This window comes from Grammomys surdaster, unplaced genomic scaffold, assembly GCF_004785775.1.
Source record: "Grammomys surdaster isolate TR1022 unplaced genomic scaffold, NIH_TR_1.0 126198, whole genome shotgun sequence".
Classification (NCBI taxonomy): domain Eukaryota; kingdom Metazoa; phylum Chordata; class Mammalia; order Rodentia; family Muridae; genus Grammomys; species Grammomys surdaster.
This window is the reverse complement of record NW_021621003.1, coordinates 6834169-6860334: the sequence shown is the minus strand read 5'-3', so window position 1 is coordinate 6860334 and position 26166 is coordinate 6834169. Positions and strand designations below refer to the sequence as shown.

Here is a 26166-nt window from a genome sequence, read left to right as displayed (position 1 = left end):
GTGTGTGTGTGTGTGTGTGTGTGTGTGTGTGTGTGTGTGTGTGTGTGCGTTCACTGTACCTATAGAGGCCAAAAGACAACCTTAGGTTTCATCCTTGGGAATGTAGTAAACCTCCTTTGACACACTGTCTCTCACTGGCCTATAGCTTGCCAATCAGCCTATAAAATCTGTGTCTTCACCTTCCCAGTGCTGTTTTTGAGTAGAAGTGCATCACTACCCTTGACATTTTTATGTCTTCTGGGCATCAAACTCAGATGCCCCTGCTTACAAGGTAAATGTTTTACCAACTGACCCATCCTTCCCCATACCCTTTGAACAATCTTTAATCATTTATGTCAGAAGGAATCATGATAATTGGCTTTTAGGATTCAATCTTTCTTAATAGCAAGTTCATAGCTTACAAATATTTACTCTAATGATTAAGTAGAGCTGTGCTACAGTAGGTAAAGCAGAACTTGAAATTGGAGGTACAGAATCCACTTAGAATATTAAGAAGATATCTAAGCCAAGGTAAAGTCTAAACTTCAGACAAAAGGAGGTTAGTAGTGCTACTAACTGATGGAAGGACCATGGGAGAAGGCCAAGATTTAGGACAAGAGTTGGATTTGCTTGCATATATGTGATCTTAAAGATCAGCAAGTCACCTAGAGAAGATACTCAACAGTTAAAACTAGCTTCTGAAGACTGCATGTGATGGCAGCCTGTAAATCCCAGCCCTGGTGAGGTGAAAGCAGGAAGATCAAAAGTCATCCTTGGTTCCAAATCAAGGTGAAGGTGAGCCTGGGATACATGAGATTGTGAGACCTGAGAATATAGACAGAAGTCTCACACTGAAAATGCCCCAAATGAAGCCTAGACACTTACTACCTTCTACTCCAGTCAGGCCAGGTCATCTCATCTTCCATCCCCAACAGAGGACCTGCCTTCAGAATGATTTCCCTGTAAAGGCAGATTCCTTACTCCCCACCTGGTTAACTCCTAGGCAGCTTACTAATGCTCAGGTTTCATTTTTCACAAGTTCAACTTAGTTTGCAGGAAGAGAATAGCACCTGGATCTTACCTTTTTCTTTCTCCATACCCAGTTCCTAGCACCATGCCTAAAATAGCACATACTTGAAAGACAGACAGAAAGAACAGACTGGGCATGTGTTCAACACTACTTGGAAGGTGCTGTGTCTTCTTAGAGGTGACCGCTGAAGCAGTGAGCTTGGATAGGATTTCCAAAGGAGAGAAAAGAAAATTGAGTAGTCTTTGTGTTAATGTCTGATACTCAGTTTCTTTCTCCTCAAATCCACCTGAAAACATGTTACAGTTTGATTCTTTGAAATCTTAGCAACTTCCAGGCCCCGAAAAGCAAACAACCAAACAAAAGGTAAAGAGTAAGAAAGGAGGAAACTCTTGTCAGATTGGCCCCCCAAAGCAGTTTCTCACTCTCAACAATACTGATAATTTTAGCCTAACAATCTCTCTCACAGAGGGATGTCTTTTGTACTGTTAAGATGCCCAGAAACACCATTATACATTAGTAGGAGCTTCATGATGGGGGACAAAACAAGGAAATCTCTACAGCTGTCGGATGTGGTTTGTTTACAAAGGGACTCACTATATAACCTTGGTTGACCGAGCCTATCTCTGCCTGAGACTGCAGGGATTAAACACGTGGGCCACCATGCCAGTTTTTTGCTTGTTTTAAATTACATTTAGTTGTTTATTGTCTGTGTATGTGCATGAATGCATATCAAATGGGCTGTCTTAGTAAAGGTTTTATTGCTGTGAAGAGACACCATGACTACAGCAACTCTTATAAAGAAAAACATTTAATTGGGGCTGGCTTTCAGAGGTTTAGTCCATTATTATCATGGTGGAAAGCATGTTGGTGTGCAGGCAGGCATGGTGCTGAAGAAGAAGCTAAGAGTCCTATTCTTGATCCATAGGTGACGGAAGAATACCCCTTCACTACGCCTAGCTTGGGCATATATAGGACCTGAAAATCCAACCCCACAGTGACAAACTTCCTCCAACAAAGCCACAGCTACTCCAAGGCCATACCTCATAATGGCACCACTCACTATGGCCCAAGCATTCAAACACACAAGTCTATGTGGGCCATTCCTATTCAAACCAGCACACGGGCCTGGATTAACACGGGTCACTAGGCTTGGTAGCAAGCACACTTACTCTCTGAGCCATCTCAGCAGCTCTCTAGCAGCATCTTTAAACTTTACTCCCCTACTCCACCAAAATGATCACCAAGTTTTGCCAAATGTTTCTTCTAAGATAAAATTCTCTCTAGTTAAAAATCGCTTCCTAGGCTGGAAGGATGGCTCAATTGTTAAGAGCAAACTGCTCTTCTAGAAGAGCTGAATTTGGTTCCTAGCACCCCCATCAGATGGCTCACAACTATCTTTTAACTGTAGATCCAGGGCATCCAAAGCCCTCTTCTGGCAAACAAGTGACACACATTCACACAAACACACACATATATACATAAATGAAAAATAAGAACTATTTCCCTAAAGATAACTGACAGCTTCTCACAAATTCCTAAACTCTTTTCCTAACATCTATAAATGCTTTTTATTAATTTACTTGTTCTCCACTGACTGATTCTATACATTAAACTATGCTTACAATTTATGCTGTTTTCTTTAACAGTTAAACAAAATTGGTAGAAATCTCTTAACTGACAGGAAAATCATAGAGTAATTCAGTCTAAATGCATTATTATTCAGCAATCCTGAAAGGTAAATAAAAGGAGGAACAGTCCAACAGTCCATTCAAAGGTCTCTGCAGAAAATTAAAGAGCTTTATCCCCATAGTCAAAATAACTAATCTTTTAACTTCACCTCTGTAGAAAGCAGTAGGTTAGCATTATGGGAAGTGGGTTTTTTTTTTTTTAACAATAGGCCCCAATTTTTTAAAAGATTTATTTATTTATATGAGTACAATCTATTTATTTAATTTATTTATTTATTTATATGAGTACACTATAACTTTCTTCAGACAAATCAGAAGAGGGCATCAGATCCCATTACAGATGGTTGTGAGCCACCATGTGGTTGCTGGGAATTGAACTCAGGACCTCTGGAAGAGCAGTCAGTGCTCTTAACTGCTGAGCCATCTCTCTAGCCCTGGGAAGTGAATTTTATTTGTCTAAATTATTTACAATTTTAAATAGACAGATATGTGGCTGTTTCATTTTTGGTAAAATTGAGATAATTAGAGAAATGGGCTTATCAGGTTGTTACGGTGTTGTGTTAATACATAGACTGCAGAAACAGCACCTGGCATATACATGTCTAAGAGTTAAACATTAGCATGGATCATTTTTAAAGATACATGAGCAGACAGAAGCAAGTTTTAGATGTGTAAAAACATTAGAGCCAAATAATAAACTTGAATCCTGATGCCCTGGGTTTGAATTTTCCTTCCTTAAATGTTTTATTTGACCTTCAATATCCTCACCTGTAAAATATGATTAATCCCTGCCTTTCTTTCATAAACTTCTTTATACCATTAATTCAGATGGTTAGCACTGTTAAAATGGAATATATATATATGTGTGTGTGTGTGTGTGTGTGTATATATATATATATATATATATATATATATATATATATATATAGTATTGTTTTTATTAAAAGAAAATCTAAGGAGACAGTAGCTGTTTATTTAGTGGGGCCAGGCCATAGGACAACAGAAGAATAGGTTCCACTCCGTCCACCACGTGGGTCCTGGAGTCTGACTGAACTCAGGTCATCCGACTTGGCAGCAAATGCCTTTATCTGCTGAGCCATCCCACCGGCCCAGATAATCTAAAATTTAAAATAAAACATCCTCAGTTGTTTTTTTTTAATGTTCTACATTTGTAGTATTAGACATGCACATGAACCTTTTAAGAATAATAGCCATACACTAAAGCCACTGGAAGGGATTTGGTCATCACCCATTCCACCAAGAACATGATTTTGGGGCCCTCAACTAACATTTCCTTTTCAGCTGTGAATTAATTCTCCTTTTGAACATGATGTTGAAGTAAATGGAATTTGTCTTGTATAATCAGTAATAGCCCCACGGTTTTAAATCAGTTTGATGCGTCTATTTTTAGGTAGCAAAATCACTGCCTTCCAATGAGCACTTCAAAGTCATCAGACACTGAGTGCGCTGGACTTTATACTTATTAGGAAAAAAATTTTTTTAACAAACGGCTTTTTATAAGTGAAAGTTGCAACATCAATTACTTGTGCGTCAGGTGTTGGGAGAGAGAGCTCTCCGCTCCTGCCAAATATGCAAAGAAAAAAAAAAGAAAAACAAACAAAAACTTTCCTAACCAATTAGCCAAATGCTACCCTAGCAAAGCCTCTGGGTGACTTGGGGTCCCTGGTAGGGTGTCTCCAAAGATGATTTCAGAGAGCTGACGGAAAAAGTCAAAACGCTCTGCAACACCTTCTAAAAAATTCCAAGAATGTTATCTTTTACTAGGGTCCAGGAGGCGCTGGACGCCTTCCCGCTAAATACCCTAGGAAAGGATGCAGCTCCAGATAGGTCCTTTGGGGTCGCGGCCCGCAAGGACTAGCACGTGGCGCCAGAGAAAGGCTCGGCCCCCGGGCCAGCAGCTCTGATTGGCCAATGGCTGCCAGGGCCGAGAAGGCACCTGAGCAGAGTCCAGAACCAGAGGGCACTGAGGGAAACAGCAGCCACGCGGGCAACTCCCCGAGCTGCAGGTCCTGCGCGTTGACCCCACGAAAGCAGACACCATGCAGCTGCGCCAGCCCACGTGGGCCTCGGCTCGCTGCAAGTGCCGTCTCCCTCCTCCCCCACATAGGGCAGCTCTCACCTCAGCGCTTGTGGCGCTTCCACCTTGAGCTTTTTGGGCTTCGGCTCGTCCGCAGCTGCCATCTTCGCACTCTCACCGCAGTTTGGCTCTGCCGCGCGTCCCGCCCCTCAGCCCGGTGGCCCCGCCCCTCGTCTCGTCACCGCCCCCTTTCCACTAAGCCCCGCCTCTCCGAGCTCCGCCCAATCCGGGACTCTGGTCAATAACCATTGGCTCTACGCGCGTCTCTCTAGGACCTCGATTACTACGGTAAGGGACCCCAAATGGAGTTAGGCTGCGGGTGAGCGCCTGAGCTCAGAGAATGCCAATCTCCCTGTTCCTCCAGACCCTAAGTAATGTGGAAGATTCAGATCCTCAACCTCTGTAGACACGGTGCCTCTCCCTGAACGCCTTTCCGCTGGTTGTGTCTTTCTAGTCCTGCTGACCTCCTTGGTGCCTCTGAGGCTGCTAGTCAGGCACTCTATTGGGCACTCCAAGCGCCGGGTCCTCGCGGCTTTCTCTGGTGCTTCAGCTTCGGTTCAGAGAGGACCCGGCACCGAATCACTGACTCGCCCAGGTGTCGGGGTGAGTGTGAGGGCGGGGAGTCTCCCGGCTGGAGACCTCTCAAAAGCCAGGGAATAGACCTCATAGGTCCGGCTCGGGACTCTAGCCTGGCCTCCAGGAGCGTCCCTGCTGCTGTGCACCAGGGCCGCGCTTCCCCCGCGCACCCGGGCTTTCTAGCTATCTGGGCCGGGAGGGAGCGGTGCACCTGCCACGTAGTGTTCACGGACCCTGGACCCCAGGCGCGGGAAATGTCATCTACAGTGAGGTGGAGTACCGATGACTTGAATTTGCCAGCCCACAGGTTTAGCCTTGGAGGGCAAATCACCTGATGAAGCTAAGAGAGCGCTCTCTTTATAGGGTGGTGCCTGGATGAGGTAGCCTGGGATAGGGAAACAGTGAGGAGGGTGTGGTAGCTTCTTACCAGACAGGGCTTTAAACGGAAAAGATGGCCTGAAGTATGGAAACGTGATGAGGGATGGGCTGATTGGATGTCATGGATTTATTTGATTGATACTGAAGCTTTAACTTCCTGGTTGAGAAGTTGGGTCACTGTAAAAATCCGGCATTCGCACAGGAAAAGATTTCTTTGTGTGTGTGGCATTTGGGATTTTGACTTGGAAACATTACACAGAAAAAAGGAATTTTCTGCAGGCAAATATGTAAATCTCCTAACTTTGTATTGAAAGAAGAAATGTGCCCCCTTTTTTAGAGAGGACAAGACCTTTTATCTACCTTCCTACTGCTCTTTTTTTCTCACTGTCTTCTGTTTTTTAAACTTTTTTTTTTTGCATTTACTTGTTTGTTGTATGTGTGTTGCGTGCTACAGTACACATGTAGAAGTCAGAGGACAAGTTATGGGCCACAATTCTCCTTTTATCATGAGGATCTTAGCGATCAAACTCAGGTCCTTAGGCTTGGTAGCAGACACTTTTTTTTGATGAGCCACTTCAGTCTCCTTATCTTTGTTTTACCTACTTGCTGCTTCTAGCCAAGAACCACACTGCAATGTCGTTTCCAACGGTCTATTTGAGTAATTACTAAAATTACTTTAACCAAGATCGCAGATGTCCACTTGACATCAAATATGACAATCATATATTCTCGGTATGGATTTTTTAAAAAATGTTTTTGAGCTGGAGAGATGGCTTGTCAGTTAAGAGTACTTTTGGAGGATGCAGGTTCAATTCCAACCCTCACGGGTTCAATTCCAACCCTCACGCAGTGGCTAACAACTGTCTGTTACTCCAGTCCCATGGGGGTCCTACTCCTTCTTCTGGCCTTCTTAGGCACGCACACATAATACAGATATACATGCAGGCAGAGCACCCATACAAATAAAATAAAAACTTAAAAAAACAAAACTACTTGTGAAGCAACAAAAGTTCAACCCTTTTTAAATGCATAAGAAATAGATACACTTTTTTGGGTATTTTCTTTATTTACATTTCAGATGCCATCCCTTTTCCCCATTTCCCCTCCCTAGAAAACTCCTATCCCATCCCTCCTCCTCCTTTTTGCTTTAAACTATTTAATTATAAGGTCAGTTGTAGGCTGAGGAACTAGCAATACAATAAATAGATGCAAAGAGTCAAGGAACAAGCAAGACAATAAACATAAATAGTCAAAGAACAAGCAAGGAACAAGCAAGGTAATAAGCAAAGTTCGGTGAACACTCCCCGAGATCACTGTTTCTAAGGGCTTATCAGGATGACCAAAATATCTGAGCCTACTTTCCTGTCCTAACCCAAAGTCATTTTCATTTCTAAAGTCTACTTCCTTGTTCTAGTCTAACATTTAGATTCCTGCCTGAAATTACTTCTTTGTTATAGCCTAAGATTTAGATTCCTGCCTGAAATTATTTCTTTGTTCTAGCCTAATGTCAGATTCCTGCCTGAAGCCCACTTCCTTGTCCTTGGCCCATGTCAGATTTTTGCCAAGCAGCCCCAAAAGCTCTCCGCTTCTCCCCCCTTTTTTATTTCATAAACAAGACTGAGCCTGTCTTAGGTCGTTCTGACAAGAATGCCTTCCGAAATAGATATACTTTAAGTAGGCATATGGTATTTTTTTTTCTAATTTATGTGGTAGTGGGTGGGAGATAATGCTGGAGAGATGGCTTAGTAGTTAAGAGCACTTGCTGCTCTTGCAGAGAATCCAACTTCAGGTCCCAGTATCCACATTGGGTGGCACTTAACAACCTGTAACCCCAGGGAATCTGATACACTCTTCTGGCCTCTGCAAGTACCTATACTCACATGGCATATACTCACAGAAATACATACAAAATTAAAGTTTAAAATAAAAATGGGTTGTGAGCTGCCTGAGATGAGTGCTAGAGAGGAAACTCTTGTCCTCTGCCGAAGTAGTGCATGATGCTTTTAATCCCACCCCTGTATCTCCAGCTTCCTGCTCCTGACCTTCACGGGTCTGCATTTACATGTACAAACCCACACTCAAATACACATAATACACATTTAAAGTATTGAGAAAAGTCTTTTATCAAACAATCTGTAGGGAATGGTATGACTGGCTGAGAAGTAAAAAAATTTAAAAGATCATTGGTAGCCAGCAGTCATGGCATATGCCTTTAATCCCAGCACTTGGGTGGCAGAGGTAAGCAGACTCTTGAGTTGGAGGCCAGCCTGGTCTGAGTGAATTCCAGGACAGCCAAGATTACACAGAAAAACCCTATCTTAGGAAGAAAAAATAAAAGAAAGGAAAATTGTAAAACATTTTTTGAGATTATTTTTATTATTTTATGTATTATTTGGGATTTATTTTTTATTATTTGTATTGTGTGTGTTTGTTTGTGGGTGTGTGCACATAAGTGTCATGCCCATGGAAACAGGGCAATAGATGCTCTGGAGCTGGAGTTATGATCTGCCTGACATAGGTGCTAGGATTGAATCTGAGTTTATTTGTTTGTTGGGTTGGGGGTTGAGTTTTTTGTTTGTTTGTTTGTTTGTTTGTTTTGGGAGTATTTTGTTTGGTGTTTTGTTGTTGTTGTTTAGCTTTTCAAGACAAGGTTTCTCTGTGAAACCACCCTGGCTGTCCTGGAATTCACTTTGTAGACCAGGCTAAGCTCAAACTCACAGATATCCCCTTGCCTCTTCCCTTGAAGTACAAGGTATTCAACACCAAGCCCAGCATAATCTGGGGCTTCTGTAGGAAGATGTTGTACATGCTCTTAACCACTGAGCCATCTCCAATCTGAAAAAACTACTTCTATTCATCTTTTAAATCCTCACAGCCTGACTTCTTTGTAGCATTCTCCTAGAAATACAGATGCTAAAAGCTCTCCCACAGCTCTTCTCAGTTTTAAAAACTCTGCGTCTTAGGCTTTTTTTTTTTTTTTTTTTATAAATTCCGCTTCCTTGCTATTCAGATACTGGTTTTTCTTTCATATGCTATGTTCATAATTTCTTTGGTGGTAACTTTTTATAATACCCATTAACATATCAGTCTCTTTGAAGCACTAGACCTGAATACAGTGATTGAATGTATTCAGTTGAGTCAAATGTATTAGGAATTGGGTCAAATTATGTATGGCCAGGAATAACTATTTCAGCTTTCGTCTTATTTCTGCATAACATACCCAGACATAAATACAGTTTTTCGCAAAGCCTGTCCAAATCTCATTGTTCATTTTACTCCATTCTCTTGTTAACCTTGAGTCCAGGCTCCAAAAAGGGCAATGCTTGAAATGGCCAGAAGAGGGCACTGGCCCTCCCTGGGACTGTTGTAAGGGCACTAGATGTCAAGTCTTGTCCTCTAACCTGCCGAGCCATCTCTCCAGCTCTGATCCATCACTCATCTCTTAACTGGTGTCACATAATTTGGTGCCTAGTTATCCAATTTCCATAATGTGTAATTAGTATAATCTTTCTAGATATGTAAATCGGATTTGCATATTTGCCCTCAAAATAAAAAAGTAAATAAAATTTGGGAAATGACTTTACATTACACTGAGATCAATAAACAAGACAAGCCTTGCCCATGACCAGTGCCTGTTTTGTATCCTTACCTTTCTTCCCAGCATTTCTTCAACCTTAAGAGTTGCAAAATTTGTTTTGGATTTCTTTCATGTGTTCTCTTTGTACGTGTAAACCTTGAAGATTCCAATAGTTCACTGTATTTCTCCTATCATAGGAATTGCTTCTTACTGTATTTGGTTTTGCAACTGAATAAAAGTATAGAAATTTTTAGTTCATCATCATATCCCCAAGTGTTTAATATATAAAATATAGGACAGCCGGGCGGTGGTGGCGCACGCCTTTAATCCCAGCACTCGGGAGGCAGAGGCAGGCGGATTTCTGAGTTCGAGGCCAGCCTGGTCTACAGAGTGAGTTCCAGGACAGCCCGGGCTATACAGAGAAACCCTGTCTCGAAAAACCAAAAAAAAAAAAAAATAAATAAAAAAATAAAATATAGGACAGTTTGTTGAACGGGGAAAAATGGTCAAGATTCTGTTTGAGAATCAGAGGAGCTAAATTCTTCTTGGGTATTGTTTCATATTTGTGTGTGTGTGTGTCTGTGTGTCTCTGTGTGTCTGTGTCTGTGTGTTTGTGTAAGTGCATGCAACTGCAGAGGTCCCCATTTGTGTGTGGATCAGAGGTTTAAGTTGGGTGTCTTTGTGGTTCTCTACCTTGTTTCCTGAGGTAGCCTCATTGAACGTGGGCCTCACTGACTGGCTAGAATAGCTAACCTGAAAGCCTGTCTCCACTCCCCAGTCTCGTACCCCTTAAAGGAACCACCACCTCCTGTTTTGAGATGATGCTGGGGATCCAGGTTCTCATGCTTACATGGCAGGCTCTTTACTGACTTGACCATCTTCCCATCCCCCATTCTCTCACTGTGTGTATAGGGCATTCTGTGCCTCCTTTATGCTCTGTGCAGAAGGAACCTCGGGTGTGGTGAATGACTGTAGTGCCTGTTGCTTAAGGTGCTGTAGCAAGGGATAGCTTAAGGCCATGAATTTGTCAACATAAGACTATCTAAAAAGAAAAAGACACTTGCCTTCCAAGGATATTTTGACTATTATAATTGTCAGGAGGAATGCACACATAAAGCAGATTCATGAAGCACTTACACTACAATCAAAACTCTGGTGGGTGTGTTTTGCAATTCAGAAGTCACACACACATACCACACATAGCTTGTGGTGATAGTCCCTGTGTAGATTTCTAAGAGAATTCAATAAAGTAAGGAACAGCATAACTGCAGCTACTAAAAGCTAAAGTAGCTAAAGAAATAGGCTGATTTTTTTTTCTGCTTTATGAGTTGTGTGTAGCTCTTTATATACATTGGGCAATTGGTCATAATATGGATAAAAATTAAAGTCTCTTTTCTTATTATAAGATGTTAAGATAGGCTTTAAAGCCAAGTGCTGTTGAGTGCTAGAAGTGTTACCCTCTCATCTCAGCACAAAGGATAACAATAGTAAATCCAGCGGCTGGTTTGACTACACAGTATTCTGAAACCTGAACTGCTGCCAATAAAAACAACTTTGGTGGAAACTTTCCTGGAAAGAATTTTTCACCAGATTAAGAAGTGAGTGGAAATCTAGCCCTAAAATAGAGAAACCAGTCCAAACAAGCAACTGTCTTAGAGAGTGTTGTGATAATGGAGTGCCACTGTGTTCCAAGGGGCTAGTGGTTTGACATAACCTATGTCACTTCTTTTGTTTCTACTCTGATCCGTTAAACTTTCTCAACATAAAAACAAGAGCATGTTTTGGTTTCTATATGGAGCATATCCTTCAACTCTTCCTCATAAATCAAGCCAGAACAGCACATTGACTATAGTATCTATCTGTAGTGATATCACCACCAAATGTCAGTATGATAAATACTATGGCCAAAAGCAACTTGTGGAAGAAAGGATATATTTGACTTACACATCCTGATCATAGTTGCTCATTGAGGGAAGTCAGGTCAGGAAATGAAGAAAGTGCAAGGCAGGAACCATGGAGGAACAGAGGAACTCTGCTTAGTGGCTTGCTTAGCATCTCACATCACCCCGGAGCCTAGGGGTTGCATCACCCATAATGGGCTGGGTCCTACATTTAATCATTAATCAAGAAAATGGCCAACAGATATGCCCCCAGAACAGTCTACTGAAGGCAATTCCTCAATTAGACTTTTTTCTTCCAGATTTACCTAGGTTGTGTTGATTTAACAGAACTAACCAGCATATATTGTGTATTACAGATTAACTATCCTATGTTAAATAAACATGCATTCTTGGAATAAATCATTATTTTTAAAAATTTGTTACTGAATTTAGTTTTCTAGAATTAAGAACTTTTCCATCTGTGCTCTTAAGTGATATTAATCTGCTATTTACATTGCCTTTGTCTGTTTTTTTATGTCAAGGCAATATGACGAGGATTTTTTTTCATACAATATATTTTGATTGTATTTTTTCTGCTCCCCCTACCCAGGTTCTTCCCTCCTCCCTACCTACCCAACTTTATGTTCTCTCCTTCCAAAATGAAAAGAAAAAGAAGAAAGAAAATGAAACAAATAAAAAACACAGTAAGACAAAATATGTATGTATATATACACACACACAGAGTCATCCTCATGTTGGACAACTACTATGGTTGGTTCCTGCCCTACCCAGTGTTTTTCTTCTTTTGGAGAAAAGAAATTTTCCCTTTCCTAGCATGTATCAGTTTCAAACAGCTTCTTGGTTCAGGGTAGGACTTGGTGTCTGTGTCCCTTTCTCTACCCTGGGATTTTGTCTGGTTTGAATTTGTGGAGGTCTTTGTGTGGTGTCAGAGTCTCTACAAGTTCACATGCATATCATCTCTGTTGTGCCTGGAAGATGCTGTTTCTTTACTTGGAGTTGTCCACCACTTCTGGTTCTTGGACTCTTTCTGTCTCTTCTACATAGTTCCCTGAGTTCTGAGGGGAGGGATATGATAAAGACCTCCCATTTAAGGCTGAGTGCTACAAAGTCTTTTACTCAGTGTACAATGTCCAGTTGTGAGTCTCCATTAATTACCGTCTACTGCAACTGTGCATCTTCAATGTACAGTAAGTATAACCTCCCCCACCCCTTTTTTTTTCCTCCACAGAAAATGATCCACAGTCTATTTCTCATCAACTGCTCTGGCGACATATTTCTAGAAAAACACTGGAAGAGCGTTGTAAGCCAGTCTGTGTGTGACTATTTCTTTGAAGCTCAGGAGAAAGCTGCTGATGTTGAAAATGTACCACCTGTTATTTCAACACCTCACCACTACCTCATTAGTATCTACCGGGATAAGCTCTTCTTTGTGTCTGTGATACAGACCGAAGTGCCGCCTCTCTTTGTAATTGAGTTTCTGCATCGAGTTGCTGACACTTTTCAGGTTTGTACCCGTCAAACTTGTAACTAAATCACCCAAGATAGTTCAAAGAGACAAACTCTCACTCACTCTCTCTCTCTCTCTCTCTCTCTCTCTCTCTCTCTCTCTCTCTCTCTCTTTCTCTCTCTCATTTGTTACTTGAGTTTCTGGTGTGTACTGCCTGACTTCTCTTTGTAACTAAACATGATCTCATAAACACTTGCAGAGAGTGTACAGTATCGTGCATTGCTACTCTGCTCATTGTTTTTTTATGTATGGCAAATCATATCATGAAGAAACAGGAGTGCCCTCCACTGAGCATTCTCTGGATCATTGCAAGGTTGTTATTGATCATGAGCTCCTTTATATTTCTGCTTTCTATTTTCTATTGTTTTGATGAATAAACCAAATAGCTAAAAGCTTTGTTTGTGTTTGGGTGTGGGTTAATCAGGGCAAATGAAGTTTATAGCTCACTTTCCAGATTAATGTTTTAGTACTTTCTGGCATGATATATAATAGGAATCAGCTCAATATAAATACAATAAGAAAATATTGAAGAGAAATGTTAGGACTTCCATAGAGAATTTTTTTATGTCTATATATTTCTAGCATCTTAAACCATGAGTTAAGCTACTAATAGTTTACTCTTTAGAACAAAGGGTATTATATAAAAGCAAGCCTTCCTTCCTGCTTTCTCTTGTTCAATATCATGAATATTTTGTTAGGACTACTTTGGTGAGTGTTCAGAGGCTGCAATTAAGGATAATGTGGTCATAGTGTATGAGCTCTTGGAAGAAATGTTAGACAATGGATTCCCACTGGCTACTGAATCTAACATTTTGAAAGAACTGATTAAACCACCAACAATTCTACGTTCTGTCGTCAATTCTATTACAGGTATGAAAAATGAAAACACTTTGCTAGGAACTGATCCATTGAAACTGTATGAACAGCTCATTTTGCTCATATGACAGACTATTAGGGTAGTCTAATTTGGCCAAAATTAAAGTTACCAATAATGTTTAAATGGATGTATATTTCTTTTCTTTTTATTTTTCCCCATCTCTCTTTCTCTCGGTATATGTGTGTGTGCACATGAATGCATGCCTGCACACATGCCATAGCATTTCAGGCATGGACGCCAGAAGACAGGTTGTGAGAGTTGTTTCTCCCCTTCTACCATGTGGAATCTAGAGATTGAATCAGGTCCTCTGGCATGGCAGCAAATGCCTTTACCCACTGACCCGTGTGGCCAGGCCCCGTTTGCTTTTGGAGGGGTGGAGAACAATAACAAACTATGAGGTCAGGTGTAGCTCACATGTGTAATCATAGCACTTAGGAAGCTAACCAGGGAATTGCTAAGTTCAAGGCTAATTTGGTATATAAAATAAGAAATATATTTTGCTTTGTTTAGTTTTGTTTTGGTTATTGAAAGAAGCTCAGTCTTGAAGGACAAAGGACTGTTAGGGTTAGGGTATAGCTCACTTTCCTATTACTGGGTTCAGTGCACAATACTTCAAAGAAAGAAAAACTAATAAAATAAATAGAAAAATTGTTCATTAGTAGACCTCATGCATATTGGGCTTTATGCATTTTTAAAAATAAGCTTTCAGGTTTGATTCTAGGCCATACCTAGAAATTCAGTATATTCAGATCATCCTTTGATTAAAACTCTTCTACAAAAAGTGGGCTTGGTGGCACAAGCCTTCAATCCCAGCATTCAGGAGATAAAGGCAGATGAGTCTCTGAATTTGAGGCCAGCCTGCTCTACAGAGTGAGTTCTAGGCCAGCCACAGCTACATAATGGGACTCCATCCAAAAGAAAACAGTCTTCTAAAGGAGTTCTTATGGAATGCTGTATACCACTCCAGCCACATCTCTAGTTGTCCTTTTAACATTAGGGAATTATACTCTGGGAAAAATAGTTTAAATATCTAAACATTTTAAAGAGCACTTTGATATTTCACGGACATTGTCATGAGGCTCTGTAAATCTCTCACAATACTAAGTGTGTTTGGTGGGGCAAACAGCACAGATTCAATAGTTTTAATTTTATATATAAAATTTCTGTAAAGAAAAACATGCTAAAATGTTTATATTGACTATCTTTAGCTAAGAAGCCATCCTTATTTTTGCCTTATACATTTTAAAATATGTATTATGAATGTGTGTGCATGAACACGGAGAACATTAGGTGTCATACTCTGTTGCTCCCGCATGAGTCCTTTTTTGAGACAAGGTCCCTCTGAACCTGGAGCTAGGTCAGCAGCTAGCAAGCCCTATCCATCCTGTCTCGACCCCCGACAGTGCTAGGATCACAGATGTGTACATAGCCACACCCATCGTTTTATGTGGGTGCTGGGATCTTGCAGGTCCTCATGTTTGCATAGCAAGCACTTTTATCCACTGAGCCATCTCTCCAGCCCATTTCATACTTTTTAACTTTTAAGAAAAAAATGTATTTGATAGGAAAAACATAGTAATGTGTAAGGTAAAACTATAGCATGGGTTGATGACATAGAAGAGACAGGTTCAGGCTGGATGTGGTAGTGCACACCCGTAATCCCAGCTGCTAGAGCAGCTAAAGGAGAACACTGGTGAGGTCACAGGGACAGAGGAGTCTTGCTTACTAAACTAAGGCTCTGATTCTGTTTCCTAGTACCACACCTATGTACACATACCAAAGAATGGTTCAATAGTTGAAGCAATCTTTCTTGAACTACCAAGTGGCCCTAGCACAGGACCCAGCAGAATCAGTAGATTGTGGAATAAGATAGAGAAATAAAAGCATTTATGAGAAAAATATCCATAAAATGGGAGACAGAGCTGTGTTAGCCCCTCTAGCTGAAGTAGAGCTGTTCGTGGAAAAGGTGAGATTGGGCTGATGCGATGGCCAAGCCTCTAGTCCAGCAGGACAGGGAGCTGAGATGAGAGAACACTTGTGCTGGAGCTGAGCAAAACATTTAACTTTTATCAGAAAGCAAGCAGGGAGCACATAAGGTTTCTGAACAGGGAAATCATAGGATTAAAGCAGTTCTAAAATGCTTGAAAAGTAACGGGCTGGAGACAGGAACACCAGCAATAAATAGACTATAAAATTAATGTTAGCTTTGTTAGCTACATTTAGTGACACACACCCGTGATCCTAGCATTTGGGAGGCTAATGAGGGAGCATCCCCAGTTCTCAGCCATCCTGGACTGCACACATTCCTTGTCTTTAAAAACTAATCTAGATTGGAGTGTGTTGTGTTGCTGTGCAGCCAAGAATGACTGAATTTGCAATCCTCCTGCCTCCACTTCCTCACAAGTACTGGGGCTAAAGTACATGCTCCACCACTCAATGCTGGACGTTATGCATAGTAGACAAGCACTCTGCCTGTTATGTCCCCAGCCCTGAAACTGTATTTTATGTTTGGGGTGCTTTTGTGTGTATTTTGTTTTGTTTTTGGAGACAGCCCTCCTAAGCAGTTCAGGCTGGCTTTAAACTAGCGATCTTCCTGCTTTAAGCTGCTGAGTATTGGAATTGTAGGAATGTTATACCTGTTTTGCATCCTGTTTTAATTTTTTATTTATTACTTTATAAAGACAGGGTCTAACTGTGTAGCCCTGACCAGCCTAGAGCTCACTCTATAGACCAGGTTGGCCTTAGACTTGCTTTTTTCCTCTTATTCTGTCTCTGAAATGCTGGGATTACAAATTCAAGCCCTATGGCCAGCTTTACAACTGTAAAGAAAACAGAATTACCAAAATAGAGACATTTGTAAATGCTACTTATGGGGAAGTATTTAAACTTGCCTAAATGTTAGTGGTAGATGATGTTAGTAATAGTAAACAGATTTTTGTTGTTGTTGTTTTATAAATTAACTGCCTTTTACTCTTGTTCAACATGTGTTACTTTTGAATTAAAATGTAAACTAAACAAACTGTTTAGTAAATCACAGTGGAAGGGTTTCTGTTTGGATAATCATGCATACATAGTTTGCCAAGAAGCTAGTCAGATTTTGAACATTAGTAATATTTCAGCAAAAAATGGTATACTTACCTTAAGAAAGGTATTAGGGTTTTGGTGGTTGGTTGGTTGGTTGATTTTGCTTTGCTTTGTTTTTGCTATGCTGGGAATTGAATAGAACCTTGCACATGCTAGGCAAATGCTGTGCTATAGAACTACATTCTCAATAATCTACTGATGTTAAGGTGGGAATAAAAAAAAAATGTCTTCTTTGACTAGGAACTTCACAGAGAGTGGCAGTCCCTCATGTAGAATTCCCTTGAGTACCCAAGAGCCCGGTTCTGAAGTCTTCTCAGGGGAGACTTCTTGCCAGCAGGACTGTCAAGTAGCCAGCCTCTTTTTCATTTCTGGCAACAGGACAGGTCTCTTGTTGAGCCACTGGAATTCGGTTAGGTTACTACTAATAAAAAGAAAGCAAAAGATAAATGAATGCAGTTATCTTGGTCTAACAGGTTGACAGAGAGGCCCATGGCCTATCTCTGGCCTCTTGTGTGGAATATATGTCTCCAGCAATTCTAGAGCCCATCACAACTGCTATGAAGGAAAATCCAAACATTAAAGCAGAAGCTAAAGTATTCATTTTTCCTTTTCATAATAACTTTTCTAATAACTATTGCAAACACCTTCTTCTTTTCTAATTTCTAGGCAGTAGTAATGTTGGGGATACACTCCCCACTGGGCAGCTGTCCAATATCCCATGGCGTCGAGCAGGAGTAAAGTACACAAACAATGAAGCCTATTTTGATGTAGTTGAAGAGATAGATGCAATTATAGATAAATCAGGTAATTGTGTACATGTGGTCTTATGGGGAAAAAAACTTAAGTTAATACAAGTTGAATTGAAAACTGAAATTCCTTGTAAGGGGGTTTTCAGCAGAGAAACATTCATTTTCTAATGATGTATAAATCTTTTTGTTCTGCCCAAAGGTGACATATAATTGTCACAACCACTAGTTGAGATGTTTGTAAGCCCCTCTTGCAGTTACTTATCTGACAGGTATTACATACATATCCATGGTACCTATGCTTCTCCACTCTGTACAATGCTTCTGCTAAAGGCCTCTTCTGGTTGGTTTTAACCAGAGAAAACATTGGTGGTAATATTAGACTCATAAATTTTTATTTTTAAACCATCTCATTGTATCCTCACGATTTATTCATAAAGCAGCTTTGACTCAAAACTGTGTAACCTGCTTAGCATCATACAACTAGTTGGTATATGGGAACGGGTGACACTATGTATAACAGGTGTTAGCTTGTCTTCTTTCCACTATAACCTAAGCCTGCAGCTTAGTCCGTAATATGTGAAATCTGCTTCATCTTTAAATTCTATTAAAATATTTCAAACTTCTGTCCAAATAATCCTTACAAGATTGACTCGCTAAAAATTTGATCTTTCTTAGAATTATACTTTAGCTAGTTAAGTGTAACCAGTGAGAAACACTGTTGAGACTAGTGTAATAGGTCCAAATGGATCCTCTGTGTTCTCACCTGTTAGCGAGGTGCAAAGCCTAAGATTCTGACAACCAGAGTGTTTCCATTACTCAGGGTCTAGCGACAGCTCTGGAGAAGACCCAGATTCCATTAAGGCTATCAGCTTCTTATTTCTTTCTTTAGGATCTACAGTATTTGCAGAAATTCAAGGGGTCATTGATGCTTGCATTAAGCTATCTGGAATGCCTGATCTCTCTCTCTCTTTCATGGTAAGTTTTGATCTGTTCTATTGCCCCTTGTATGCATAATACGTTTGAAATGCTAAATGATAATTGCAGAAATAAAGTTGGTATATAAAATTTTACTTATGTTGTATTTGTGTGTGTTTGACTTGGCATGCATTTGCCAGGGCAGACGTGTAGAGATCAGAGGACAACTTCCAGGAATTGATGGTCTCCTTCCACTATGAGGATTCTTGAGATCAAACTCAGGTTCTCAGGCTTGTTTCTACTAAGTCATCTCTCCACCCCCGTAGTGTATATATTAGATTACAAAGGATTATCTCAGAAATATTCCAAGCACAGCTTACTAGACGGTAGCTGACATGTTGAACATGGCCTTGATGACAAAGCCAAAGAGAGATCTTTACCGAAAATGTGCTAGAAGTAGCTCAGGATTCACTGCCTGGCTTTTGTATCTCTATTGTCATTTTTACTATTTGCTTTGCTTGTATAAAGGGCCATTGATAGTTTGCATCATTTTAGATTCCACATGACACACTACTACAAACAACAAAAAGAAATGTGTCCTGGTTCCGTTTCTGTTCCCAGTATCTCTTGACTCTCTTGAAGCTCAGTTTTCATCTTTACTGACCTCGAACTCAGAGATCCCCCTGCCTCTGCCTCCCAAGTGCTGGGATTAAAGGTGTGTGCCACCACTGCCTTGCCCATCTTTACGACACAGAGAGTGCCACTTACTTTCCTCCCCGTAGTTTATAACCTCAAGTAATGTGTATAAAATGTTTGCAAACTGTAAAAGGTGATTTTAATGTTGTCATAATAAATTACACAGCTTTTATAATGGCTTAGGGAGTATATTAATTCATAATATGTAAATACTGTTGTCATACTCCTTGTACTCTGTACATACGGCTTTTTCTTTTCCTGACAGAACCCAAGGCTCCTAGATGATGTCAGCTTCCACCCATGCATCCGGTTCAAACGCTGGGAATCTGAAAGAGTTTTGTCATTCATTCCTCCAGATGGAAATTTCCGACTTATATCATATCGTGTCAGCTCACAAAAGTAAATTGATATATCAGCCAGAATTTGCAAACACAGACAATCTGAATAGAACTCCCAGTTCTTGTTTCATCTTTACAGTTTAGTTCTTGAGTTTATCAATGCTTCCTTTAGCTCTGGCTCACCTGGAGACCAAGTGAGAACTGGTAATGATATGTACCCAAAACAATTTGTGTTTCTGAACCTGGAAGTGTAGAAAAGTAGTGAGAGAGTAAGTTAAAATCTATGACTAAGACCAAGCCTTTGGACTGTGCGTGACCTGGGCAAACCATGAACTCAGTGCTTTCATCTGCTATGATCTATAAACTAACAAGACAGGATACCCTAAGACATCCCCTAATACCTGCTTCAAGTCACTGTTCTCTACATTGAGTTTGGGAGGTTAAGGTGGTTTTTGTTTTTAAAGGTGTCTTACTTGTTACCCAGGCTAGCCTCAAACTCTGGATCCTCCTGCCTCAGCTTCTTGAGTGCTAGGATTATTAATATGTGCCACTACATTCAACTTGCATTGAATTTTAAACAGTTTAACATTGTCAGCTGTAGCTAACTTGTCCCTTAAAATTTCAGAAAACATTTGGGTAATAAGACAAAACTGAAACATTTTTCTGAGAAAATATTTCTTAGTGCTTTAAATTTTTTCAATAGGCTTTTTCTTTTTTAAACTATATCTCTTTATCCCAGTTGTTTATATAGTATTTAAAGGAGATTTCTGTTTCGGTTTATGTATTTGTCACCAACCCATACAGTTCTAGCACATTGGTACCAGAACATTGCTGTTCTCAACAACCCTAGTGCATAGGCCTAATCTGCTAGGGTATATGGCCCTATTGCACAGTTACAGACATCATGTGATACACACTACATCTGGAGTTGCCCGTACCTTTCATAATGTACTTTGTATCTTTCTCTCTGTGTCTTTCTTAGTCTAGTGGCAATACCAGTGTATGTAAAACACAGTATCAGCTTTAAGGAAAACAGCTCCTGTGGCAGATTTGATATCACAATTGGACCAAAACAGAATATGGGGAAAACGATTGAAGGAATAACAGTGACTGTTCACATGCCAAAAGTTGTGCTGAATATGAACCTGACACCAACGCAAGGCAGCTATACATTTGATCCAGTCACCAAGGTACAGGCACTTCAAATCAAGAATGAGCAAGTGTTCCGCCGTCTGTTTTGTGGTTGTGGGTAGAGGTCATAGTAGTTAGGAAGCAGGGTCCTTGCCTTGCTTACACAAGACTCTAGCCTAAGGGTTTTCAGAGATCTAGAAAAGATCATTTTCTTTCCACTCCCTTGCTTCCTTATGTAGGAAATGTATGTTTTCAGCAGAATAGAGTACTTGATAAATGAGACGGTATGGTTTGGTTTTTGGTTGGTTGGTTGGTTGGTTTGTTTGTTTGTTTGTTTGTTTGAAATGGGAGATCTTACTTGCAGCCCAGGCTGGCTCAGAGCCTTTGCTTTATGCTTAGTTAAAAGCTTGTGCCCCCAACTCTTAGCTAAGAAGGTGTGATTTTTTTTTTTTTTAAGGTGGTTGTTTTTTGGGTTTTATTTTGTTTTTGTGAGACAGTTTCCTGAGGTAGTCCTGGCTGCCCTGGAATTTGCTAAGTAGACCAGGCTGGCCTGGAACTCACAGATACTACTGCCTCTACTTTCAGAGTGCCTAAGTTAAAGGCATGGACCACTACACATAGAGCCTTTCTAACCTTGGGATTAGAAAGATAGCTCAGTGTCTAAGAACATAACACTACTATTGTAGAATACTCAAGTTTGGTTCCCAACAACCATGTTGGAGGTACACAACTGCCATTAATTCCAGCTGCAGGGAATCTGACACCCTCCTCTGGCCTCTGTAAGTTCTGTACTCACACGCACAAACTCATAAAGGGACACACATACATATAAATAAAAATAATTTTTAAAAAAGAACATGTAACATCTTAAGAATTCAAAGAGCCTTTCCAGGGACACTCTTAAGTATGAGCAGGTGAATCCACTTCTGCAGCCCTCCATCTGAACTGCAGCTGTCCTTACATCCATTACTCAGTCCCACACAGGCAACTTTGCCTGAAGATTCTGTAACTGAACGTTTAAGTGATTAGAACATAAGTCAATTGTCTATTCCTGGCTTCTCCTGTTTTCCAAGACACTGCTTCATTTTGTGTAATTTACAGCATCTATTGACCTCTGAGCATGTCTTTTTAACATAGTTCAAATTTTTTTCTCTTACCTTTTTCAGGTACTAGCATGGGATGTAGGGAAAATTACTCCACAAAAACTCCCAAGTCTTAAAGGACTAGTAAATTTACAGTCAGGAGCACCCAAGCCAGAAGAGAATCCAAACCTTAACATACAGTTCAAGATCCAGCAGCTTGCTATTTCAGGTAACGATATGTTTGCTGTGCATTTAGGGGAAATTGGGGCTAGGAGTTTGGAAGAATTCTAACAGCTGAACCCTAGAAGGAGCAGCACCTGCAGTTTGCCTCCTGTGTAGCTGGCCTCCAGGCAGCAGCCATTTGAGAGCACAGTTTATCTCATGCTCTTCCATCACACTTCTTACCTCACCTTCATTTAAGAGCCAGAGAAGCTGTCATTTGTGTTCACAGAAAGTGGAATTACCTAGTTTCATGAGCATGTTTCTGGCTACAGGGGCATCTTAACTAAGGCCATGCTCCCTGGAGTGGGTGGTAGAAGAGGGATGTTGTTTCCAAAATGATGAATGGAGCACTGTGCCTTGTCACTTCTAGGGCACAGTGTTCATTGCTAAACAAGTATTGCATTATTACTTGGGTAGTAATGATTTGTTTCATTCTTTTTGACACAGGATTAAAAGTGAACCGCTTGGACATGTATGGCGAGAAGTATAAGCCATTTAAAGGAGTCAAATATATCACAAAGGCTGGGAAGTTCCAAGTGAGGACATAAGAGGCCATACTTACTCAAGAACAGTTTGTTTTTCAAGTGTCATTGCAATTTATTACTATTAGGTACCAAGTGGGTGGGAATAATATACAGCATTTGTGTCAAGCTGCCCTGCTAACAAAGTCGCTTAGTCATCGATGTAGGGTTCTTAAGGAGCTTTAAGCTAAGGAAAGTTTTCTACAGACTTAGCTTATTTTGTATCTTTTCACTTAGGAAAAGGTTTAGATGATTTCTTCCATGGGGGCTACCAGCTGAATGCTGCACATTATAACAGTCAAGGCAGAAGGCTACAGTGATAACCTCTCTCCTAAAGCAAGCGAACTGGTCTCATCTACCAGCAGGAACTGTCTCAGTCTGTGATGTGTCAGGTGCAGCCAAGTGTCAAACCTTCTGATCTTAGCCATCTCAATCAGTGTCTGTCCCAAGAGAGGAGATTGCCCCACCCCAAGAAGTTTACAAAAAACTGCCTCTTCAAGTGTTTGCCTTACTCAGCTTTTCACTTGTGCCATTAAGCAAGCACTGTAGCAAAAGCCACTTGCCATGGCCCTGGCAGGGAGCATCGCAGCTCCATGCTCCATTCTCACTGTACTTGGTATTATATTTTTTATAAATAAGATTTTTATGTAAAGCTCAGATTTTGATTTACAAGGACCTTGCTGCAGTAAATAGTCCATCAATCTTGTGCCACCAGTTCAGCTGTCAGATAGCACAGTCAGATCATTTGCATCAAAAGGGCAAATACTTTATTAAGAAAATGAAAGGGAACACTACTTCTGCCGTTAGGGAGTTATTGCAGGCACAAGTGTTTGTGCTTTTAAACAAATTAAAGTAGTAAAAAAGAAAAATCAAGCAAAACATTTGCCATCCCCATGTTTTATTAAAGTTTTATTTAATGCCACTAACCTACTTAGCTTGAAACCCTAGTTTAGCAAAAGAAGGAAAACATGAATTTCACTATGTTATTCTTTTCAGTCTTTTATCTTTTTGTGCTTAAGTAGTTGAAATTGCCTGTGTGCCCTGTATTTGGGGAGCACCTTTTCATACTACGTACATCTCAAGGCCATTGTGATAGACACCTTCTCCAAACTACTGTCAAATGCGAATGAAGCACTCAAGTGTCTTCGCTGTACTGTGTACATGGAAGAACTTTACACTGAAGGACAAAGTCCTCAGTGATGATTTATCCTAATTGATCTTTACGTTTGGAAAGCCGGTCTGTGACTTAGTCCATTCTGCATCCTTCGCTTGGAAATCCTTGTGCAGCGGCAAAAGAAAATGGAGGAAGACAAAAGTGCTTGCCCTTCCTAGCCCCCTTGTCCTCCTCCTTTGTCCTTCCTTACCATACTAGGTCATGCCCTAGGCTCACTCCATGTTGGCGTGCTGATGATGCAGTAGCAGTGCCACTGTGGCCTCCATCTAATAAGAAGACCAACTGTTGCAAAACTTCAAGTAGACAGTTCTTGAATAACTAATCTCAGATTGGCAATTTTATTTTTAAGTCAGAACACAAAATATCTAGTCCCTTTGACAAGATTGGTTATCTAGTTCTAGTTTTAATATCTTGTTCTTTTACCTCAAAAGCAATCACACCAGTTTTAGTTCTTCACGGTCCTTTATCTCATGACCATACCTAGACCGCACAGCTTCCCTCCTATGCAGTCTTCTTGTCTATCAAAGTAGAGCATATACCAAGTCTCTTCTCTCCAAGAATTTCTGCTAAAATAGCTAAGCAGACTGCATTCTTTTACTCTTAAATTGTTGTATTTATTAATTTGACAGAGCCCAATAAGCCCTTTCTCTAGTTCTGGCTATAATGTCAATAAATATATGAGAGCAACCAACTGATTTTTTTAAGTTTGATTGTTGATAGAATAATCTCATATTCGGGTTGTATTAATGCTGTCTGCACTGGATCAGTTCCTTGCTTGAAGAAAATTCAGGAGGCCTCTTCCTGAATAGAGCATATTCACAGTCATTCATCTTCTGGTCACAGACCATATGATAAAAATGATCAAAGCTACCTTCCTTTCCACTTCAGTATAGACCCAGAAATACCCAGTAGTAAGATTTTTCAAACATGGAGTTCTGGTTAATCCAGCATATTCTCCTTTTGTTGTTGTTGTTCTTAAGAAACCATAATCGAAGAGTAAATAAAACAGATACTTATTTTCTGTGTGAGGTAGCACCACCCATTCCCCACCACCATGCCCCCCATTGGAATTTGGCTGGTAGCTTCATTTCCTAAGGTGCTACAGAAGAACCCTGGAAATATGCTGGTCTTATTGTCCTTATAAGCAGTTGGTTAAAAAAAAACACTGCAGCCAGGCACTGGTGGTGCATGCCTTTAATCCCAGCACTTGGGAAGCAGAGGCAGACGGATTTCTGAGTTCGAGGCCAGCCTGGTCTACAGAGTGAGTTCCAGGACAGCCAGGGCTACACAGAGAAACCCTGTCTCCAATAACCAAAAAAAGAAAAACAAAACAAAACAAAAAAAAACAACTGCAGTGTCAGTAAACAAGGTGACCAGCAAATGGAGGAGGAGTCAGAGACTTCTGAGTCCATTCAGCAGCCGCAGGTACAGGCTGCTGTCTGTTCTGTAAGTAAATGCAATAAGTTTACCCTATAGTATTATTTAACTTTTTTTTTCCTTTTCAGTTCTAGAATATTAAGCAAAAAAGCATGTTTTTTGTCTTAGTGTTTCCTCAAATGAGAGAAGGACTGTGTCCTCAGAGCTAGTTCTGCCTCACAGCCATAGCTAGCTATGTATTGGGGTTGGGAACAAACAAAGGTATCCCTCACATTTCAAACTTCATCGTTTTAAGGGACAGTGGTGGTCTCTAGTAATATCTAAAATCTTCTAAAATGAGGGCCACTTTAGCCAGAGGTGACCTACATCTCGCTGCTTTGCCCACTGGTAACTTGTGATTTCTTCTCCTTCAAATGTATTAGAATACATTAGCTAGAATTGTTGCCCAGATTGTCCTTTATCACACAGGCCCTCTTATGTAACTACACTATTATGTAACTCCTTTATGGACTAAATAAAGTCATTAGTTTTCAGACTTTGAGATTAGCTTCAAAACAAAGGAAGAGTATGACCTAAAGTTGTCAGTAAAATAACCTCATTTAGAGCCTTATTCATATAAATGTACTTTATTGTTTTAAACAGAACAAAAGAAGAGGCAGAAAACATTTGCATATAAGTCCTAGTTTATAAATGTAGTTTTTAGTGGTGGCATCTCTAACACGTCATTCAGGGGCTGTTTCTTTTTGCCTCCTTGTACTGTAAGCACTGACACTCAAGAAAAGCACATCTGGTGGGCATGTGTCTCCAGAACTGGAAGAACTTGGAGAGCAAACATGATTTTTCTTAGTTCCTCTAAGTAATCTTTAGTAAAACAAAAGATGATCTTTGGCATAGATTCATACTTTAAAGGCATTGATATGCGTTTATATCAGGTAAGCGACTATACAGATCTGCTGAGAGCTTTGAAAAGAATCTTTTATCAGCTGCAAGGGAATAGGGGAAGCCTGAGTATTCAGGGTCAACTTAAGATTTACAAGTTCAGTGTTGGGATCGAACATACTAGATGTGGGAAGAACATCCATCAAGAAGGTCTCACTCCTGTATTCATCTGGTTCTTGATTTCTGAAAGAAGCATTTGTGTGCTGAGAAATGCTTATACAGCCAGGATAAATGCAAAAAAAGAAAGACACTTTTTCACTAGCTGTGCCCAATAGGAAACATGCCTTTCTGATAGTAGATACCATACTTATTATTCTTGAATACTTC

At 40.3% G+C, this 26166-nt stretch overlaps 2 protein-coding genes across 4 annotated transcripts in view; one reads left to right on the top strand and one right to left on the bottom strand.

The window, feature by feature from the left end:
* Positions 1-4932, bottom strand: part of Adk (adenosine kinase) — a 407949-nt gene extending 403017 nt beyond the window's left edge. Inside the window, exon 1 of the mRNA XM_028758526.1 lies at positions 4838-4932. Within this exon, the coding sequence (XP_028614359.1) occupies positions 4838-4899 (62 nt within the window). The 5' untranslated portion in view covers positions 4900-4932. The remainder of the gene's footprint in view (positions 1-4837) is intronic.
* Positions 4933-5016: 84 nt separating this feature from the next.
* Positions 5017-24214, top strand: Ap3m1 (adaptor related protein complex 3 subunit mu 1). 3 transcript variants are annotated; one of them, XM_028758637.1, is made up of 9 exons: positions 5017-5083; positions 12456-12731; positions 13433-13604; positions 17362-17499; positions 18334-18419; positions 19321-19454; positions 20376-20583; positions 21691-21835; positions 22276-24214. In XM_028758637.1, the coding sequence occupies exons 2-9, from the start codon at positions 12459-12461 to the stop codon at positions 22374-22376; spliced, it is 1257 nt and encodes a 418-aa protein (XP_028614470.1). In that variant the 5' UTR covers positions 5017-5083; positions 12456-12458; the 3' UTR covers positions 22377-24214. The 3 variants fall into 3 exon arrangements, with proteins under 3 accessions (XP_028614470.1, XP_028614469.1, XP_028614471.1); XM_028758636.1 differs by lacking the exon at positions 5017-5083 and adding an exon at positions 5290-5398; XM_028758638.1 differs by lacking the exon at positions 5017-5083 and adding an exon at positions 5567-5642.
* The last annotated feature ends 1952 nt before the right edge of the window (positions 24215-26166 follow it).

What these genes read in the sequence shown, in the direction of transcription:
- Ap3m1 (XM_028758637.1), top strand. Translation starts at nt 12,459, where the DNA reads ATGATCCACAGTCTATTTCTCATCAACTGCTCTGGCGACATATTTCTA. An exon ending in TGTCGTCAATTCTATTACAG is followed by an intron (nt 13,605 to 17,361) that starts GTATGAAAAATG and finishes TCTAATTTCTAG; the next exon opens with GCAGTAGTAATGTTGGGGAT. An exon ending in CCAGCAGCTTGCTATTTCAG is followed by an intron (nt 21,836 to 22,275) that starts GTAACGATATGT and finishes TTTTTGACACAG; the next exon opens with GATTAAAAGTGAACCGCTTG.